The sequence below is a fragment of the Hemicordylus capensis genome, chromosome 5 (genome assembly GCF_027244095.1).
Source record: "Hemicordylus capensis ecotype Gifberg chromosome 5, rHemCap1.1.pri, whole genome shotgun sequence".
Lineage (NCBI taxonomy): Eukaryota > Metazoa > Chordata > Lepidosauria > Squamata > Cordylidae > Hemicordylus > Hemicordylus capensis.
The window spans coordinates 219,766,085-219,787,610 of NC_069661.1; the positions used below are offsets into that span (position 1 = coordinate 219,766,085).

Sequence of the window (21,526 nt, forward strand, 5' to 3'; positions counted from 1 at the left end):
TATGGTATATATTTTTAAAATATCCTTTTCAGCCACAGTATAATATTTAAGATATAGACAACTGCTGTTTAGAGGGGTACAGCAACAGTACCCAATAGTTTGGCACGGGAATTCACTACTGTTTGGAAGGTAACTTAACACTCAGATAAGGGAAGTAATTTTTTTAAAAAATCAGCTGCTACCCTATAGCAAAGCAACCAAGACAGGAAGGTGACTTTCAGTACGGTGCAACTTAAACTTTGCATCACATCAACTGTCTATCATAGATAGATGAGCAATAGCAGCTCAGTGGGTTGAGCAGTGATTACAGGGTCTGCATGCAAAAGGTCCCAGATTCAATCCCCTGAGATTACCACTTAAAATGTTCTTTGGTAGCTGGCCTAGGAAAGAGTTTATTAATTTATGTATTGTTTGATTTCGATACCACTTTTTTCATTAAAATAATCCGATAGCGGATTGCTTTGGGCATCCCAAAGTTCCTGCCTGAGACTATGGATGTGCTCGAAGTGTTTCAGCAGCGCTTCGAGCTGCCCCAGCCAATCGTTTCGGCGAGGACAAGCTGGTCCCTTTACATGGAGGAAGGCAGGTCTTACCTGCCCCTCTGTTGCTCCTTCACCGCCCCCTGCCACCCCATCTTGAGTGGTCTGCATGGTGTTGCAGACCACTCAAGATGGAGTCCGCAATGCTAAGCCATGGCTTAGGGTTGCAAGAAGAGTTAAGGCACACACTCCCATCCCGTCTCCCTTTTCCTCCACATGCAAGGAGCGAGGACTGAATACTTCCGCATGTGGTGTAGAATAAACTGCAGTTTCCCATTATGTTAAAAGTCTGGACATGGTGGCTCATTCTTCCCATTTAAAGCAGAAGCCTCAAGGAGGCCCCCAGCCCAGTTTCACAGCTTCCCTACTGGCAGCCTCTCACTCTCAATCGGAAGGATAAACATGAGCCACACTTTTTCTGTAGTTCAGCTGATATGAGAATATCTCCTTTTTTTTTCAGCCTGCCAGAGGAATCTAACATTGCAGGGAAACCTGGAGCTGCAAGGGAACATTAAGACTCCTCACTACCCCAGTTACTATGCGCCGAATACACAGTGCACTTGGCATGTGATGGTGAGATTTTCTTCTCCTTTCCTAGACAAAACTGAGCTGTGCATTCCTCCGCATCTTTATTTATTCATCATATTTTTACACTGCCTGATATGTACATCTTTATTTATTTTTATTTTTATTTATTTTTACATTTCTATACCGCCTTTCATTAAAAGAAAACCCCAAGGCGGTTTATAAAAATTAAAACATACAATAAAAAACAGTAAAAACATCAAGCTAAAAACAAGCATAAACAAGACAACAGATAAAAACACACAAAAGCAGCAGTAAAAAACGATTATGTAAAAGCCTGGGTAAAAAGCCAAGTCTTTAAAAGCTTTCTAAAAGCTTTGATGGAGTCCGAGGAACGAATGGCCACTGGGAGAGCATTCCAGAGTCTAGGAGCAGCAACAGAGAAGGCCCTGTCCCGAGTGCACAACAGCCGGGCCTCCCTCATTGTCGGCACGCGGAGCAGGGCCCCCTCAGATGTCCTCGTCAAGTGGACAGCAACCCTTGGGAGCAGAAGGTCCCTCAAATACCCCGGGCCCAAACCATTTAGGGCTTTAAAGGTCAAAACCAGCACCTTGAATTGGACCCGGAAACAAACCGGCAGCCAGTGCAGCTCTTTCAAAATGGGGGTGATATGTTCCCAACGGGCAGCTCCAGATAAAACCCTTGCTGCCACATTTTGCACTAGCTGCAGTTTCTGAATATTCTTCAAGGGCAGCCCCACGTAGAGCGCGTTACAGTAATCCAGCCGCAACATGACTAAGGCGTGGGTAACCGTGGCCAGATCTGCATTCTCGAGAAAGGGACGCAGCTGGCGCACCAGCCGAAGCCATGCAAAGGCACCCCTGGCCACCGACTCCACCTGAGCCTCCAAAAGCAGAGCCGGGTCCAGTAGTACCCCCAAGCTGCATACTTGCTCCTTCAAGGGGAGTGCAACCCCATCCAGAACCGGTAAAATCTCCTCATCCCGATTGGCTCTCCTACTGACCAACAGTACCTCCATCTTATCCGGATTAATTTCAGTTTGTTAGCCCACATCCAACCCATCACAGCCTCCAAACCCCGATTCAGGACATCCACCGCCTCTCTAGGATCAGATGACAAGGAGAGATAGCGCTGAGTGTCATCCGCATATTGCTGACAACTCAGTCCAAATCTCCGGATGACCTCTCCCAGCGGCTTCATGTAGATGTTAAACAGCATGGGGGACAAGACCGAACCCTGTGGGACCCCACAGGCCAACGGCCATGGGGCCGAGCAGTAGTCCCCCAGCACCACCTTCTGGACCCTCCCCTCAAGAAAGGACCGGAACCACTGCAATGCAGTGCCTCCGATTCCCATACTCGAGAGGCGGCCCAGAAGGATACCATGGTCGATGGTATCGAACGCCGCCGAGAGGTCCAGCAGAACCAACAGGGACGCATTCCCCCTGTCTAGTTCCCGGCGTAGGTCATCCACTAGAGTGACCAAGGCAGTCTCAGTCCCATACCCGGGGTGGATGCCAGATTGAAAAGGGTCCAGATAATCCGTATCATACAAGACCCTCTGCAGTTGGGACGCCACCACACGCTCCATCACCTTGCCCAAAAAGAGAAGGTTAGACACAGGTCTATAGTTGTCCAGGTTGGAGGGATCAAGGGAGGGCTTTTTTAATAGAGGTCTTAACACCGCCTCCTTGAGGCAAGATGGCATCCTGCCCTCCCTTAATGAAGCATTAACGATCACCTCCAGCCATCTGCCTGTCCCCTCCTTGGCAGCTTTTATTAGCCATGAAGGGCAAGGGTCAGGAGCGCACGAAGTCGTCCGCACACTGCCCAGGACCAGATGGTACCAAAGGCATTTCTGCCGGAACTGCCAAAACTCTGGAGTCCAGGTCAGCACGGATGCAAGCAACTTTATCTGCAAAGCGACAGGCAAACCGATCACAAAGAGCTGTAGATGACTCCTCCCCCATTGTCCGGGGGGATGTGTGGAGCAAGGTTTTCACCACACGAAACAGCTCTGTCTGTCTGCACTGAGCAGACGCAATGGAGGCAGAGAAAAAAAATTTCTTCGCCACCGCCACGGCATAGTCCCTAAAATGGGCTCTAGCCCGTGTTCGATCAGATTCGTGACGACTCTTCCTCCAGCGTCGTTCTAGCCGTCGTCCGAGTTGCTTCATCGCCCTAAGCTCCGAGGAAAACCAAGGAGCAGAACGGGCTCCACCAAGCCGGAGAGGGCGCTTGGGGGCAACCGTGTCAACAGCCCGGGCCATCTCTCCATTCCAGAGATCAACCAAGGCCTCGACAGGGTCACCAGCTCTGGACACTGGAAACTCCCCGAGGGCCGTCTGAAATCCAAGCGGATCCATAAGCCTCCAGGGGCGGACCATCCTAATCGGCCCACCACCCCTTCAGAGGGCAGATGGAGCAGTCAAACTAAACCCCACCAGGTGATGATCTGTCCATGACAAGGGAGTGGTCTCAAATTCCCCCACCTCCAGATCATTTATTTCCCAGTCGGCAAAAACCAGATCCAGAGTGTTGTCCTGCCACGTGGGTAGGGCCCGATACCAATTGAGACAGGCCCATGGTTGCCATGGAGGCCATGAAATCCTGAGCCGCACCCACTAGGGGGGCCTCAGCGTGGACATTGAAATCCCCAAAACAATGAGCCTGGGGGAACCCAAGGCCACCTCCGAGACCACCCCCACCAGCTCAGGTAGGGAGACTGAAGTGCAGCGGGGTGGTCGGTACACCAGCAGAATCCCCAGCCTATTTCGGAGGCCCAGCCTCAAGGACAAACACTCGAAATTCTGAGATTGCCTGACCGGGCACCTGGAAATAGGGAGAGTCTCTCAAAAGATGACTGCAACGCCTCCTCCCCAACCCTTGAGGCGGGGCTGCTGCACGATCTGGAAACCTGGAGGACAAAGCTGAGAGACACCAACCCCGCCCAGCTCATCCAACCAGGTCTCCGTCATGCATACCAGGTCAGCACGCTCATCCACAATCAAATCGTGGATGAGAGATGTTTTAGCATTAACTGACCTGGCATTCAGCAGCAGCACCCTAATCCTCAAAGGAGTGTTCTCAGAGCTCCCTAGGGTCAGAGGGTTGGGAGAAGGGCCGGAAAAAGGAACAGGCCTCAATTGTCTGGACCATTTTCCCCTGTAACGGCCTGCCCAACTCCCACTGCCATACCTCCCTCTGCCCGCTACCCGTGATATGCTGCCCCCACTCCAGACCCACTTTTTCACTCTCCCAGACACATCCCCCCAAACTAACCCACCACAGCTTCTTGGCTTAATTTAAAACCAAGGACCAGACTTATACCATCTTTAGGCGGTGTACAAAATTTAAACACAATATAAAAGAGTAAAAACAGATTAAAATTCCTCAAAACACGAGAAAAACAATCTCATAAAATAAAACAGGTTATTAAAATTAATTTCAGTCCAAAGCCTGCAGAAAACAGGTGCATCTTGAGGGTCTTCCTTAAAACAAACAGAGGAGGAGATGCTCTCTTTTCAACCGGGAGAATATTCCAAAGCCTTGGGGCAGCCACAGAGATAATAAATCTATATATTTAATTCTCCTGGGTGTGCCTTTGGAACGTGCATCCCGGCTGCCCAGCTGATTGGCTGGGCTGCAGGGGTGTCTGATTGGTCCTGGCGCACCCAGGAGAATTGCCTGGCTGGGCGGCTGCGGAGGCAAGGCAGCAGGCCAGGCGGCGGCAGCGGCAGGCCAGGCCGCGTGGCAGGCCAGGCAGCGGCGGCACTTGGGGCCTGGCCGCGGCGGCGGCGGCACTCTCGGGCCTGGCCGCGGCGGCACTCTCGGGCCTGGCCGCGGCGGCGGCACCACTCTCGGGCCCGGCCACGACGGCACTCTCAGGCCTGGCTGCAGCGGCGGCACTCTCAGGCCCGGCTGCGGTGCTACTAGGGGCGCAGATGCTATGCACCCGGTCAGCTAGTATTATTTATTATCCTAAATAATATAATATTTTAAAAAACTGATTCTGTACTGAACTCACATCTTGTAAAGAATATACATTGTGTGGGATTTTTTTTCTCATTACAGTTTTCTTCCATCTTCTGTTCATGTAGCTGATGGCACAGTAGTGTGAGGTAGCTTAGGCTGAGAGAGAGAGAGACTGGCCTAAGGCATGGCTTCTCAAGCTTGGGTCCCTAAATGTTGACTCAACCCCTTTGGGCCATTGTGGCTGGGTAAGATAGACGTTCTTGTCCTGCAACAAATGTCTGGGGACCCAAGGTTGGGAATCTCTAAGGTAATGAGCTTCATGTCTTATAGTAGGGATTTAAACAATGGCTGTTAGCCTTGCAAGCTATATAGAACTCACATGGTGAGAGGCAGAATGCCATTGGATACAGGGGCAGATCTACCATTAGGCAACTGTGTGTAGGGAACATGGGCCATCCAGTGGGGCTTGTGCCACCTGCCTCCGCAGCCATCTACCTACCTACCTCCATGACCCCACCCCTTGGTCACAGACTCTCTGCCACTAGCAGAGACCTTGAGTGGTGGTGACTTCATTGGACTAAGACAGAGAGCCACCACTGCTTCTATGCCCTGTCTGTTGGCATTTGGATGGCCACTGTTGCTAACAGGAAGCTGGACTGGATAGGCCTTTGGTCTGATGCAGCAGGGCTCTTCCAATGTCCTTATGAACCTGGGCCTCTCTGGTTCAAGGAGTCCAATAGTTGAAAGATTGGCTTGTTTATGGATTAGCTGTTTCCCCAAGGTAATGTAAAAATGGAAAATGCAATCTAAAATTGCAGTCTCATGAAAAGCAGCATAGCTCTGCCTGTGACTGTTTCCCCTTATGTGGCACTGTGGGGAAACAGCCCTCTATTCCTCCTACCACTGCCATCAAGTAGACTTTTGGTATGGCTGGGTCCACTACAACAGCCCTTCCAAAAAAACCCCAAACCCTTAAGGCTTATAACAAGAAAATACACTTTTAGAAAAATTGTTTCAATTAAAACATTATTTTTGCAGCAGAAAAAATACAAATCCAAAACAGTTATTAACCGAGCAGGACAGGGAAAATAAAAACTACTCTATACTGGTCCCTACTCAGAGTCCTCTGTGCTTTCTTGCCAGCTTCTGGCTTGCTGGGTGGTTCTGATTACAGCACAGGTCCAGGGCTCAATCCAGCCTGGCTCTTCTTTTTCTTCTTAATGACTCCAGCTGAGTTTCCCACTCCAGCAGACTGACTTCCAGGACTCTCTGTCTTCTTCAACCTTCAGCTCTGACTCTCTCCGGGAGACTTGACTTCTCCAGCTTCCAAGACGCTCTCTCTCAGAACTCTGTTGACTTCTCTCTCTTCCCTCTCAAAACACTCCCAATAGATACAGTTTCTCTGGCCCAACAGTTTTTAAAGCCATCCATTTAGAACAAACAAACATTATCTCCATTTCATGAAATCTCCTTTCCCTCCAAAATTGCTAAACCAAAAGTGAAACTTGAGAAAACCAAGAATGAACTTTTGACCCTGCCATCCTTCTCCATGCACAGGGATTTGCAAGCACAGAAATCCTATTTACAATACTGCAGCGTTTTTATGAATATAATAGCACACAATTCATTTATCAGGGCTTATTTAGAAGAAGAGGTTTGGGAATATTAATACATGATACAATACAGTGGCTTATTTACAGAAATCCAAGAGGTCTAGGCCTCATTCCTTCACAGGCACTGTTTCTCCTTTCTTGCTTGTAAGATCCATTACTGATCTTCTCACTGATCAGACACACGGGTTAAAATTGCAAGAACTCCAAGAGTTCCCTGAGCCCTGCTTCAAAACCACCATACACATATCATTTCCTATTCTCCTGTCTTACTCTGCTCCCCGCCCCCGCCCATTACTTTCATTTCTATATCTGCAACCTATCAGTTCAAAGCCACTTTTTGTTATCATGATGCAAATTCTGTGCTTAGACAGCCACATTTCCATCTCTGCAGGTCCCATCTCTGGAATATGGAGTTGTCCTTTGGTTTGATGGTTATGCTCTCAGGAGACAGGAGAATGATCTGCCATGTACTCAAGGACAGTGGACTATCCAGAACAGAAGGTAGTATGGAAAATGCATCCTTAGTGCATATTTTTGGGTCCCTCCAGATGGCAATAAATTGTGCAATGTTGAAAGCTTCTGCACAAGTTCAACGTGCCATCTCATTGACTATATTCATGGAATTGCAGGCTTCTGTGCTCTTTCATACCAGGATCTTATCGTCTGATGACACACTGATCTTGGATGATTTTTGCAGTGCCACCTGCTGGCCGGTTCTTGCATTTTGAGAAAGCCAGCAGTCGCCACAAAAGTAGTATTGAAAAGGGAACAGGTTCTTCTTGGAATGCAAGCACTGGCCAGCAGGTAGGGTGCAGAAGCCAATGAGGGCATGAGCATGGTCAGTAAGACAGTACTTTCAACTTGTGGAATTTATTGCCATCTCTGGGAGTATCCAAATGTCCATGAGTGAAACTGGTTTCATCAGATACCATCCCGCTAATTCCGCATTGGGTCAAAATTATCTCTCGGTCTTCTCATTTGTTTTGTTTTTCTCCTACTACACGTCTCTTAAGGAAGTAGCTGCTGGGAAATGTTCCCTCCATCTGCTTCTAGTGTGTGTCATCATCTCCTCTGTGCGCTCAGTTTTGTCACTGTGCTTGTCACAGCTACAGGACAGGCAGAAATTCAAGAGATCCCATTTGTCCTTTGATTGCATCTCCATGACAGGGAAACCTGTACTTGTTGGATGTCTGGCTATAATGTGGCTTTTAAAGTCAATGAGCCTCTATCAGTAGAAAAGGTGGCATTGCAAACTCATGATACCTGGAAAAAGGAGGTACAAACAAATACCAAAAGCATCTGGGGTTCCTTTGGAATGGGAAGCATAGCTGTCTTTCTTGAAAAGCAAAGCTGAGTGTCTTTAAAGGTAAAGTGTGCTGTCGAGTCGGTGTCGACTCCTGGCGCCCACAGAGCCCTGTGGTTGTCTTTGGTAGAATACAGGAGGGGTTTACCATTGCCTCCTCCTGTGCAGTATGGGATTATACCTTTCAGCTTCTTCCTATATTGCTGCTGCCTGATATAGGTGTTTCCCATAGTCTAGAAACACACCATCGGGGATTCAAACCGGCAACGTCTGACTTGCTAGTCGAGTAATTTCCCACTGTACTTTACAAGGGATATATCAAGAGAGAGCCAAACTAGTATTTAATCTTGCTGCCAGTGAACCAAGCTAAGTCTGTTCCTTCTACTTTTTCAGAAGTATCACTGCAACATGAGGAGGGCAATCCACCTTTCTCAGAGCAGGGTAGAACGCCCGTTTCAAACCCCTCCTTAAAGCTTACCTATGGCCAACTCCCCCTTCTCAAATACCACAAAGTCTTTCATCCCATAATTCCCATTGTACTTGAAGGCAACACCATTGCAAGGCTATGAGATATTCTACCTGCTCTTTTTTTTTTATTAATCAGGTTCTGTGGCCTCCGGATCTTGCAAGCCTATGCTGAAAGGATTCCTGTAGTATCCAGTGCTGGTGTCACCATCAACTTCACCTCTCAGATTTCCCTCACTGGGCCTGGAGTGCATGCTACTTACAGCCTCTATAACCAATCAGACCGTGAGTACAACCTCTAGAAAATGAAGTTCAGCCGCTCAGCTCATCATCTGGGAGAAGAGCTGATCTTGTGGTGGCATGCATGAATTGTTCCCTTTGCTAAGCAGGGTCTGCCCTGGTTTGCATTTGAATGGGAGACTACATCTGTGAGCACTGTAAGATGTTCTCCTTAGGAGATGGGGCTGCTCTGGGAAGAGCACCTGCATGTTTACAAGCAGAAGGTTCCAAGTTCCCTCCCTGACATCTCCAGATAGGGCCGAGAGAGACTCCTGCCTGTAACCTTGGAGAAGCTGTTGCCAGTCTGTGTAGACAATAGTGAGCTAGATGGAGCAATGGCCTGACTCATTAGAAGGCAGCTTCCTATGTTCATTAAGACATTATGGAGAAGCCATATCACATGGCATTGTAATGGCATGTTGAGGAGCATGAACAAAGGGCCTCTTTTAATGGCGCAGTGGGGAAGCAACCTGCTTAGAGAGCAGGAGGCTGTTGGTTTGAATCCCTGCTGGTGTGTTTCCCAGAATATGGGAAACTCCTATATCAGGCAGCAGCAATATAGGAAGGTGCTGAAAGGCATCATCTCATACTGTTTGGGATATGGCAATGGTAAACCCCTCCTGTATTCTACCAAGAAAACCACATGGCTCTGTGGTCTCCAGGAGTTGACACTGACTCAACAGCACAATCTTTCCTTTCCTTTTGCAATGGTTGAGTCTGACATAGGAAGCTGCCTTATATACCGAGTCTGACCCCTGGTTACCTAGATCAGTATTGTCTGCACTGACTGACAGCAGCTCTCCAAGGTTTCAGGCAGGGGTCTTTCCCAGCTCTACCTGGAGATGCCAGGTAGTCAACCTGGGGCCCTCTGCATGCAAGCAAGCAGATACTCTTCCACTGAGCTATAGCCCCATCCCCTAAGGGGGATGTCTTGCAGCACTCACACGCAGTAACCTATCCAAATGCAAACCAAGGCACATCCTGCTTAGCCAAGGGGACAATTCACACTTCTATCACAAGACCCACTCTCCTCCCAGCCGCTGATAGAATTTGCCAATGAATTGGCCTCCAGGAATTTATCTAAGCTTCATTTAAAGGCATCCCAGCTGGTGGCCATTACCACATCCCCCTAGCCATGGAGTATACTCATCAGGATGAGCCAGGACAGGCTGCTGCTTCCTCTGGCCTGTGCCCATAGTGGGGAACAGGGACGTAGCTATAATTGAGCGAAAGGGTTCAAAGAACACGGGCCACCAGCTCCAGAGGGCCCTCCAGCTCCATCCCTCCCTATTTTCTTCATTATCTCCCTCACTCTGGGGGGCCGCCAGAGAGAGGGATGAACACGGGCCCCCTCTTCCCTAGCTACGCCCCTGGTGGGGAACCCAGGTTTCTTCACACCTAACTTGCTGAGGCATTAAGGGAGAGACCAAACGGACTGTGGGTTTGGCTTGCCAGTGCAAGCCCAGCCGTTTCACAGCTCACTCCAAATAAAATACTGGACACATGCAAAAGTAAACTTTCCCATTGCCTTCCCATTAGAGCTAAACATACAAAACAAACCCAGTACAGCAATGCCAAAAACCAAGATAGTTTAAACAAGCGTGAGTGTGAAGACGACACAAACACAGTTTGCAACAGAAATAGCCACCAGTATGGCACAGAGTCAGTGTTGTTCTGCTTCTGAAATGGAGGGCCCAAGTTGTGCAGCCCTGAACTGGATTGTGGTTTTGAGGAGAATTAACCATGCAGTGCAGATGTGTGTCTAGAAAAGCTGCAATCCCAACTTTCATATTCTGATCCTGGCACTTTATAATTCCTTTGTTTTTTAAATGTATACCTTGCCACTCTTCCAAATGGAACCTGAGGTGGGTTAAAGCACTAAGATGTATAACATACAAAGAGAACACATGTAGAGGTCTTTCACACAATGAAAAACTGTGTTCTACCCAGGTTTGGGAGCTGTGTGAGGAAGCCAGGTAGGAGGAAAACCTGGGTAGCAATAGCAATAGCACTTACATTTATATACCGCTCTATAGCTGGAAGCTCTCTAAGCGGTTTACAATGATTTAGCATATTGCCCCCCAATATTCTGGGTAGCTGTTCCTCCTGCCTTGCTGCTACCCAATCACTTCTACCCAGGTTTTCCTCCTACCTTGCTTCCACACAACTGAAAACTGGAAGCACGCACAGCTCCCAAACCTGGGCAGAGCACAGTTTTTGATTCTGTGAATGACCTTGTAGTATGTGATGTGCATTTTGATTTAGCATTCTCGGTCAAGTAATACTCTTTTAAATATATATATTTAGCCTGCCCCAGCGAGTTCCTTTGCTCTGTGAATGGGTTGTGTGTGCCGGCTTGCAATGGGATCAAAGACTGCCCCAATGGATTAGATGAGAGAAACTGTGGTGAGTTGCTGCTTATCATTCCCTATCCCCGCCCCCCCCCCCGCCCTGCCCCACCATACACACTTTGGCTGACCTTCATGAGCAAGCGTCCCTTCAGCCCTCCCTTGGCCAGAGGTGTCTGTCTCCCTGCTAGATAAAAGAGAGAACTTTCTCCAGGTGAGACGGAAGAGAGCCTAAAGGCCAAAGTCTACCTAATGCAAGGTAGCAAGCTTTGGCAAAAGAAACTGGTGATAGACACATATGTAGATTTCGGCCAACACTAACAAAGCAAGCATGCAGCAAAGGAAGCGCATGTGCATTTGTTACATTTCAGAGTAAAGCAGCATGGGCATTCTCATGGCGGGGAGTGGATCTTTCGCTCTGAAGCACTCTGTGATTCCCAAAAATATGTCCCTGAGGATCACGCAGCCTCGTTGCCCATGGATGTTACATGCTCAGAAAGCTCTGCCCCCCACCTTCAACCTGAGCAGTTTTCCCCATCCTCTTCTCCTCGCTCACTCCTCTCTCTCATGCTTGGAAATGTGCCAGTATGTCCAGCAACATTCCAGTGTCAAGAAGACAGCACGTGCGTCGAGTTCTCCAAGGTCTGCAATCAACTTCTGGACTGTATCAATGGGAGTGATGAGAAACAATGCCACGAAGGTATGGGGGCAAATGATTTGAGAGCATTGGCCTCATTCCTGGTGTTGTGAATGAAGGGGCATGCCTTCTAAGGCCCTGAGTGGGGAGTCTCCACCTCCTGAGCAGAAGTGAATGGAGACAAGAGACAGGGCCCTTTCCGTGGTGGTGCATTGTCTTTAGAATTCCCTTCCTTTACCCATCTATCTCTGATCATTATTAGGAAACAACTGAAAATACTGCTTCCCCCCACCCTTTAGCTTTTTATTGGTATTTGAGAAGTGCCTTTGAAGTTGATTTATTGACTGCTTTCATCTGTTAATTTTGCACTGATTATTATTATTTATTTTTTTTGTGGGATTGTTAGCTGCCTTGAGAATCCTTGAAACTGACGGAGAGGCAGGATATCAGTGTTTTAAAGGATTAAATACAAATGAGGAAGCATTTTACAAAAACATACTGGGCAGCAACTGGACGAATGCTGTGCATGCTGAGGAACATTCTGCATAAGGGATGGGGGAGGAGTGATTTTCAGAGATCCCCTTTCCTTCTGCAGCCCTTTGTGCCTGCCCAAAATATGTCCCTGATGGCTGCACAACCCTTGGGGACATATTTTCAGGAGACACGATGGACTTTGAAGGGGAGGGGAGGGAAGGGAAGACTGACCAAAACTGCCCCTCCTCCTAAGCACAGTGTTTGAGCACCTTCACTTGCATAGTCTGGATGTCAGCCACCGACAAAAGCATCTTTGCTTTACACATCTGAAATCAGTTGCCTCACCACATCTACCCCAGTATTCCCACCTCCCATCATTTTACCTTTTTGTTCTTACCCACAGTTTCTCATCCCTTGCAATGAAGCAGCATTATGTGATCCTTCACCTGCATTCATAAGTGGTATAGCTCAAGGAGGGCTGTATCACATGCAGATCTTAAAGTAGATTGCAAGCCCTTTGGACTGTGATTATGTGATTTCCACATTCTGTACAGCAGTTTAACATACTGTTGGTGCTATGTAAATGTTTAGCAGTCGTCGTAGTCGTTAAATTAGCAACCATAGTTGTGGCGGTAAGAGTAAGGCTTCTCATTCCCCTGCACTCCCAAAAATAGGCAGGGGGAATGCATTCCCTTGCTAAGCAGGGTCCACCCTGGTCTGCATTTGAATGGGAGACTACATGTGAGCACTGCAAGATATTCCCCTTAGGGGATGGGGCCACTCTGGGAACAGCATCTACAGGCTTACATGCAGAAGGTTTCAAGTTCCTTCCCTAGCTTCTCCAAGATAGGGCCTGAGAGAGATTCCTACCCGCAGCCTTGGAGAAGCCACTGCCAGTCTGGGTAGACAATACTGTGCTAGATGGACCAATGGTCTGACTCGGTACAAGGCAGCTTCCTATGTTCCTAAATATGTATTTCCAGGGGTTCCCTGTTGCCCTTTCACCTACCAATGTGCAGATGGGAGCTGCGTAAAGAAACCCAACCCTCAGTGTGACGGAGTTCCTGACTGCAAGGATCGGTCTGACGAGATGCACTGTGGTGAGACACTAATGGGGGAAGACCTACCTACTTAAAAGAAGTAGGGGCGTCAGCAAGACCGATGCCCCTTTTGTTAGAAAGTGGCATATAAAATATTCATAGCAGCAGTAGCGGTGAAAGCTCCCTCTCAGCCACAGGGAGCCATGCCAAGGAGAGCATTTTGTCCAAGGCCGGCATTGTTCCCGATGCTCCATGCAGGCATGCTGAGATGGCGCTGGGTCTCAACAAGTCTCTGTTTCTCTTAAAGCACCCCCTGCCCCCCCCCCCCGGTACTGGGGAAAGCAGAGCACTGCACAGAGTGGCTCTCACTTTGAAGCGTCCCCACCCCACCCCGCCCGCCGCCGCCAATATCTTGAAAAAGAGTAGACTTGACTAGCAAGCCAGAGGTTCCCAGTTCAAATGCCCGCTGGTATGTTTCCCAGACTATGGGAAACAGCTATATTGGGCAGCAGCGATATAGGAAGGTGCTGAAAGGCATCATTTCATACTGCATGGGAGGAGGCAATGGTAAATCCCTCCTGTATTCTACCAGAGACAACCACAGGGCTCTGTGGTCACCGGGAGTCGACACCGATTCGATGGCACACTTCACCTTTACCTAGTTCACACAACCCAAACCAAGGTTGGAGGAGCGCCCAGCCAGGGTAGGAGAGCTATGTGTGCTCCCCATCGGCATTCTTATGAACACTGAGATCAAGGTAGGAGGAGGGGAGAGGGATCATGTGGGAGGCGGGAGTTGGGTAGGATGGCTTTTCGTCCATCCTCTGTAAAATGTTGGGGACAGAATGTGGGTTGGTGGCACCCATCCTACCCAGTTCCCACACGATCACTCTCCCCTCCTGCTACCTTGATCTCGGTGTTCACACGACTGCCGATTGGGAGCACACACAGCTCTCCTACTCTGGCTGGGTGCTCCTCTGGCCCTATTTCAGGTTGTGTGAACTAGCCTAGTGAAAATCGCTGGAAAATCGCATGGTGTCATGATGACACCTCAGTTTTCACATCACTGCTCAACATTTATTTTATTATTAGTACGTTGTAAAGACTCATAGACAAAACAAAGAAAATGTAGGAACAAATTCTTCTAAGAGCAACACCTTTCCAGTCTTTAGTTTCCCATAATCTTGCACAATGCATATATTTATTCATTATCACAGTTTGTCAGAATCCCCTTATCCACTTTTCTCCAGTAGGGGATTTGTTTTATTTCTGATATTTCGTAATTAAAATGCAAGGTGCAGTTAAAAATTAGGATGATCTTTCAAGAAATCCTTGGCAGAGTACCATCAGATCAAAAGGAACCCACCCACACCCCTGCTCAAAATCTGACCACAACTTGGGGTCCTTTAATTGTACCCCAAATTTGCTGCCGGAAGGGGGCATTCAGCCTGCCTTGTAACTAAGCAAGCCTTGGCAATTATTAATGTATATGATAACAGTCCCAAAGGAAAACCTGAACTAGATTTTTCTGTAGCCAGCTTTTTTCCAATATAAAACAGGTTCCGTCATGCACCCACACAGAAAAAGAATATTTGGACTGTTCTCATGATTGACATTTGGGAGCCATGAACACTCTTGACTGGCCATCATGAGAATTCTACAAACATGGTGGGAAGAAGGAGGAATGATTGTTTGCGAGCTGGGTATGAGATGGGAGGCATGGGAAGTGCTTTCCTTTCCAGGTACACTGTGGAGCTAGGTACAAGTTCTGGCCATGCCTCTGCTGCCCGCCTCTGTACCCAGCTCATGGGTGATCATTTCCCCCATATCCTACCTCCTCTGTAGAATTCTCACGATGGCCAGTCAGGAGTGTTCATGGCTCCTGAATTAGGGTAGGAGGTGGCTTCTGACTTCTGGGGATTCTTTCTCTTTCCTCAGGCTGTGGATTGCAAGCCCCGCTGAACCGTATTGTGGGTGGTGCTCACTCGGTAGAAGGGGAGTGGCCATGGCAAGCTAGTCTGCAGGTTCGTGGGCACCACGTATGTGGTGGGACGCTGGTTGCAGATCGCTGGGTGATCACTGCTGCTCACTGCTTTCAGGAAGACAGGTAAATGGTGGCGGGAAAGGGGGGGATGAAGAAACAGAGGCTTCTCAGACTGATTGCTGACCACCACTGAGATCAGCCTTATGCTCCCAAGCCCAATGTTTGTTTGTTTATTAAGCACCTAAATGTGTTGCTGTTGTACAAAGTAACACAATCCCTCCCCTCAGACTTACAATCTAAAGAAAGACATATGAGGGTAGAAAGGAGAGTAGGAGGAATGGAGAATGAATCTGTGAATGCCAGAATGAATTGCTGTCCAGAACGGTCTGTTGCTCCCTCTGTCTCAAGCAGAGTGGATGGCCACCCATGGAATCCAAGATGGAAGGAATCAAATGGCAGCTGGGCCAGGCAGGCTGGTGGAAAGGGCCTTGCTCTCTTTATCCCACTTCCTCTGCTACACTGCAGGATAGCTGGTCAAAGGTGAAGTCCAACAGGGGAGAGGCCAGATGACAGTTGGCATTAGGTTTATGCCCACATCACAAAATTATTGGGTTGCTAAAGACGATATGTAGCCCAGCACATGATAAGGAAGGTATTGTGCCAAAAGTATGCCTGCTGTGATGTCAGCGGACATCCTGATGCACTCCCAATGCATCCCTTTATCACACAGGGGGTATCATCTGAATTGCCCCTCTAATTATACTCTAAATGTCTGTTTAAACAGGTATTTGGAACTCATGTAGAGGGGTGATTCAAATACATAGCTCCCCTCCACACAAGAATGGAACAAGCCAAGGGCTTATTGGTGTGACACCTTATCACGTGTGCTGGCATAATGTCCATGCTGACATTTTTTTTTTAATCCCTCCATATAGAAAACTAGCATATCAGGAAGAAGGTTGGGCTAGAATTCTTCTCCCCAAAGAGAAGAGTTCACACAACAGAAGGAACTACTGAGAATTTTACACAGGGTATTTAGTGAGGCCAAATTCTCATTGAGATGATAAATCTGAGTGGGCTGTACCACTTCAGACTGCAGGTGGGGGCTCATATGAACGGATGCTCCTTGACACACATTCAGTCATATGTGTGTCATATGACTGAACCTCCTGCATTCTGAAGTGGAAGTGGTGCAGCCCAGACTCAGATGTATCACCTCGGTGAGAACTGGACCTCACTAAATAGTCTGTGTCAAATTCTCAGCATTCCTATCTCTTTCACGTACTTTTAAAGATTTATATACAGCAGTTTGATCTTTTTAACCTCATGGAAGTGGAATCTCTCCACTAAAGGAGACTCAACATACCTTGACAGCTGAGCAACAAATGAGCAACATTTTAGACGGGACAAAGCAGTCTAAGGGGAACTTAAAAATGTATTATTAGTACTATTTTCCCCCATATAGTACTTTTCCCCCATATGGCATATTTTACAACTATTAGTGTTGGTGTTTCCCCCCTCACAGTAGCCCTAAGAGATCAAAATCAAGGCCAATTCCAGTTAGAAAGCTCTTCTATGGAGGAATGAATGTAATTTGTAATAATGAGAGTCTGGGCTGGATGCCAAAGCAACCTGGTTCTTGGTGTCCCCCCTTCACTGCCTTTGATGGCTTTTAAAAAGTTAGGTCAGTCAATGGCAATTGGCCATAATAAATCACAATGGAACATCCATGTCCAGCAGCACCCAATTAGTAGGAGCTGGGATGGCTATTCCCACCAAAACTTGCTTGTTGGCTTCCCAAGGGCATAATCTGCTGTAGACAGAATGCTGGACTCGGTGGACCTTACCTCTGAAGCAAGAAGGTGGTCTGAAGCTAAAGCCTTTGGTTTCAGTTCTAGGGATGGAAATAACCTGTCCTTTCTAACACACAGTGAGGTCATTCACACAGTCAAAAACTGTGTTCTGCCTGGCTTTGGGAGCTGTGTGTGTTCCCAATTTTCGGTTGCATGGAAGCAAGGTAGGAGGAAAAGCCACCTAGGTTTTCCTCTTACCTTGCCTCCACACAACCAAAAATTGGGAGAACACACAGACCCCAAACCTGGGCAGAACACAGTTTTTGATTGTGCAAAAAACCTCAGTGACTGACATTCAGAGAAAGGATGCACCAGTGCAACAAGCAAAGGCACTCTTATCCCTGGACTTCGGGGCCAAAGTCCAGGGCCTCCACATTCCCAGGGGGCTCCCAAATCCTCTTGAGACTGTCTCAGGTGGCATGGTCACTGCTGATTCGGATTGTGCTGGGCGGCTGAGTGTGATCATGACCTGTGCCGGGTGCTTTAGGTGGGGGGGTGGGGTGGGGTGGGGGCAGGGGCGGGGTGGGGAAAGAAAAGTGTGGGTTGGGAATATGTTAAGTTGCATGTTGAAATGTTTCTGCTAATGAAACATTTTTGCATAAATATACCCGTTTTAAAAATACTGTGTTTGTCACAGTGTGTGTGCAGGAGGAGGATGCTTAACTTGCAGTGGGAGGGGGGCCTCCATCGGGGAGAGCCTCCAAAGGCGTTTAGGTCCAGGCTCCCAAATTACCTAATTGCACCTCTTGGCACCAAGAGAGCAGCCTAACAGAACCTCCCAACTAACGGCACTTGTGCAGTGGGGGGTAGTGGCAAGGAAGCTCTCTATGCTTCTCAAAAATATTACATACATATATTACATTTATACCCTGCTCTTCCCCCAGTGAGCCCAGAGCAGTACACATGGTTATGTATATCCTCACAACAATCAAATGAATGAATGAATGAATGAATGAATGATTAATAAACCCTGTGCGGTAGCTTAGGCTGAGAGATTCATGACTGGCCCAGTCACTCACTGAGTTCCATAGCTGAATGGAGGAGATTCAGCTCTCTCTGGTCCTGATCTGGCACTCTAACCCTTACACCACACTGGCTCATATAGGCACAATATGTGCCTGGGGGTTGAGTAGACCTTGGGTCAGTGGTATAGTGCTGCCGGGACGGGCAGTGTTGCAGTCCTGGTTTTTTCCTTCCAGGGTCTCACCAGGGATGCAGAGCCTTTGGCTCTCTACATGGGAATCATGTGCTGCTCTTGCTATTCCGACCATTTATTACCATTCTTCTTGTCTCAGGAACTTAGGAAGCTGCCTTATACTGAGTCAGACCCTTGGTCCATCCAGCTCAGTACTGTCTACACTGACTGACAGCGGCTCTCCATGGTTTCAGGCAGGGGTATTTCCCAGCCCTTCCTGGAAATGCTGCCAAGGATTGAACCTGGGACCATCAGCATGCAAGTGGATCTATGGTGGACTAGTGTCAGGACATCCTAAAACGAATAACAGGGAATGTGCACTGAACTGCTCTGGTTCCTTCCCAATGGCCATGTAATGCACTGCATTTCCCATGCATTCCTATGGCCATTTGGAAGGAATCAGTGCATTTCAGTGGGCATTCCTTGTCATTCATTCTAGTGCATTCCCTAGAGTCTGTGATCCTTGCCTTCTTGTAACCTCCCAAACTATTGCATCTATCTCAGTGAGGGGTTTGGCCACTGGGATGGGCGTGTCCATGGGGCACGTCTGTCAAGGATGTGTGGCTACAGGGGCTGTCATGGAGAGTGCCTGCACTTCTGAATTTGTGACCACATCCCTGCCTTGGGTACATATTTTGATTGTGGAATGCGCTCCCTGCTGAGATACGATCCTCCCCATCTCTCGCAATTTTCAGAAAACACCTGAAAACACACCTCTTCAACCAGGCTTTTTCAACTTTTTAAAACTTGTTTTTAAATAGTTCTGAATATTTAATTGTTGTTCTATGATGTTTTTAATTGTTAATTATTGTTTTATGTTTTATAATTTTTGTTTTAATGATTAATTGATTTTAATGGTGTTTTAATGTAAACCGCCCTGAGCCTTTTGGAAGGGCGGTATAAAAGTTTTAATAAATAAATAAATAAATAAATATTTTTGGATGGCACAGACGGCTTCCCCACTGCAGCCGTGCTTCCTTGCTCTGCATGCCGGCTGCTGTCCGGAGCCCAAGTCCTTTATCCTCAGGCACCCCCATAGGGAGATCTTGCTGGAGCTCTTTGCCACCTTTTTGCCTTGCAGACTGGCTTCCCCTACGGTCTGGACTGTCTACCTTGGCAAGTCTTTCCTGAATGCCACCAGCCAGAATGAGGTGTCCTTCAAGGTGATCCGTATCTTGCAGCACCCCTACTTTGAAGAGGACAGCCATGACTACGACGTGGCGTTGCTGCAGCTTGACCTTCCGGTTATCTTTTCCGCTTCTGCTTCCATCCAGCCTATCTGTCTGCCTGCCAGCTCCCATCTCTTTGTGCCTGGCCTCTTGTGCTGGATCACGGGTTGGGGTGCCGCCAAGGAAGGAGGTATTTGCAACGCGGGTCTCCTCTTCTTTTACGAGTCTATGTCATGAGGCTTGAAAAAGAACATAACTGGTGTTGCGCAGTCAGAGGCCCTCTTGTCATACTGGGGCATTCTAAGCTTTGCAGAATGCTTAAGTATGCTAGACAGCCTGCCAAAAACAAATTCAGCCGCATCATAGGATACTATAACCAGCTAAGAACTGATGTAGTAAGTAACCTGCTTTGCTGAAAGGTGCTCTCATGCTCCCCCTAGTGGATCTTTGCATAAAATCATGCAAAGAGCTTTATGTATTATAATATACTGAGCCAGCTCAATGATCTGAAGAAATTGCACCTAGATAGATGAATGTGGGGAGATTGTTATGTTCCATGGAAAACCTTCTAGCCGTAGGGGGAGGGATCCGAGATCAGAATGCTTTGCAGAATCAAAACATCTCAAAAGCAAAATCTTCTGGTTTGTGAATCCAGAGGCCTGCATTTGAAAAACTGACACACTGCACTGTTCTTGTTTGTTTGTTTATTTCCAGACTTAAGACAGCTTGGAAAAGCCTGCTTAAAGAAACAACAGTTTACCTTTTTACAATAAACACTTCAGTGCATTTCACACTGGAAACATCAGTAATGTCTACGGGGGTGGGGGTCATGCTGGAAGTTAAAAGTTAACTCAGCATCTCCATTGTAAAGGCACTTCCCAAACTGGTTGGAAAACTGATGGCACCACAGGCATCTACAGGTCTCTTCCATGGAATCTGTATATCCCTGTGATTGAGACAAGGAAAGGTGCTCTGGTGCGCTTCAGAAGCAGGACTCAGGCGAGTCAGTGAAGAGGTTGATCAGGTCCCAGATTAAAGTATCTAGAAAAGATGGTGGCGGGCATACTATGCAATGCTCCTTCTGCCTTTTAACAGAATGAGTGTGCAGTTGCACAAGAGTGCTCTTGCACTAAATGCAAGAATTGCAGAGGCGCAGTTGTGTGATGTACAGCCATTGGGAATAATGGCCGTACATCGCACCGCTTGGTTTGTGCAATTTTTGCACTTAGCCCAGCAGCACTCTTGCGCAACTGCCTGCGTGTTCCACAGAAGGCAAGTGGAACGTTGCGCAGTATGTCAGCTGGTGTTCCCAGTCTCAGTTCTTGGAGTGAATGAGAGATACAGAGCGAGCACAGGTCATAGGGAACTCCTTCTGCACATAATTGAACTGCAAGGATGGGTTAACTTATGTGTTGGGGGGGATTTCCTACCGTACGGGCAAGGACAACTTGCTCTTTCTTTTCTCGTTGGTACTCATTCTGTGTCCTCTCCCAGGTCCCACCAGTAATATCTTGCAAAAAGCTGATGTTCAGCTAGTGCAGCAGGACATCTGCAGTGAAGCCTATCACTACCTGGTCACACCCAGAATGCTTTGTGCTGGCTACCCTGATGGTAAAAATGATGCTTGCCAGGTAAGCTTGAGTGCTGGTTTCCACAGCACACAAATGACTTTGTAGGCTTATCTGTGTTGTGTTTCCTAGCTTGCCAATTGCATGTAAATGTACCCTTTTCTTACAAGGCTGAATTGCATATTAATTAATTTATTTATTTATTAATTTATTATTAAAAAAATTATACCGCCCTTCCAAAAGGCTCAGGATGAGAAAGGCTCATATTTATATGTAACTCATTGCACAGTTTGAGCCTGTTCTCATAACCACAGATTCCTGGGTAGGACGGGATTATCCCAGGGATCCATCATCGTCTGGCGAGCTGGGAGGCCTCCCGACCCAGCATATCTGAGCCTGGGTTGCCCAGATCTGCTACCCAAGTTACAAGTGAGGTAGGCCTAAAATGGAGCCTGTCCTACCTTCTTTTTTGGTCATCTGCATTGCTGCACAGTTTTAAACTGCTCCCAGGCAGCCAGCGGCCATGTTTACCACCGAGT

General features: G+C 47.7%; 2 protein-coding genes across 3 annotated transcripts in view; one reads left to right on the top strand and one right to left on the bottom strand.

Annotated features, from left to right (window-relative positions):
• Nucleotides 1–21,526, top strand: part of TMPRSS6 (transmembrane serine protease 6) — a 67,539-nt gene that overhangs the window by 22,771 nt on the left and 23,242 nt on the right. For both annotated transcript variants that reach the window (XM_053256457.1, XM_053256458.1), the window contains 9 exons: nucleotides 1,000–1,112; nucleotides 7,064–7,173; nucleotides 8,580–8,725; nucleotides 11,027–11,125; nucleotides 11,654–11,767; nucleotides 13,162–13,278; nucleotides 15,157–15,325; nucleotides 19,332–19,609; nucleotides 20,914–21,050. In XM_053256457.1, the coding sequence (XP_053112432.1) occupies nucleotides 1,000–1,112; nucleotides 7,064–7,173; nucleotides 8,580–8,725; nucleotides 11,027–11,125; nucleotides 11,654–11,767; nucleotides 13,162–13,278; nucleotides 15,157–15,325; nucleotides 19,332–19,609; nucleotides 20,914–21,050 (1,283 nt within the window). The remainder of the gene's footprint in view (nucleotides 1–999; nucleotides 1,113–7,063; nucleotides 7,174–8,579; nucleotides 8,726–11,026; nucleotides 11,126–11,653; nucleotides 11,768–13,161; nucleotides 13,279–15,156; nucleotides 15,326–19,331; nucleotides 19,610–20,913; nucleotides 21,051–21,526) is intronic.
• KCTD17 (potassium channel tetramerization domain containing 17) overlaps nucleotides 1–21,526 on the bottom strand; it is a 50,195-nt gene that overhangs the window by 2,150 nt on the left and 26,519 nt on the right. The gene's annotated exons all lie outside the window — the stretch shown is intronic.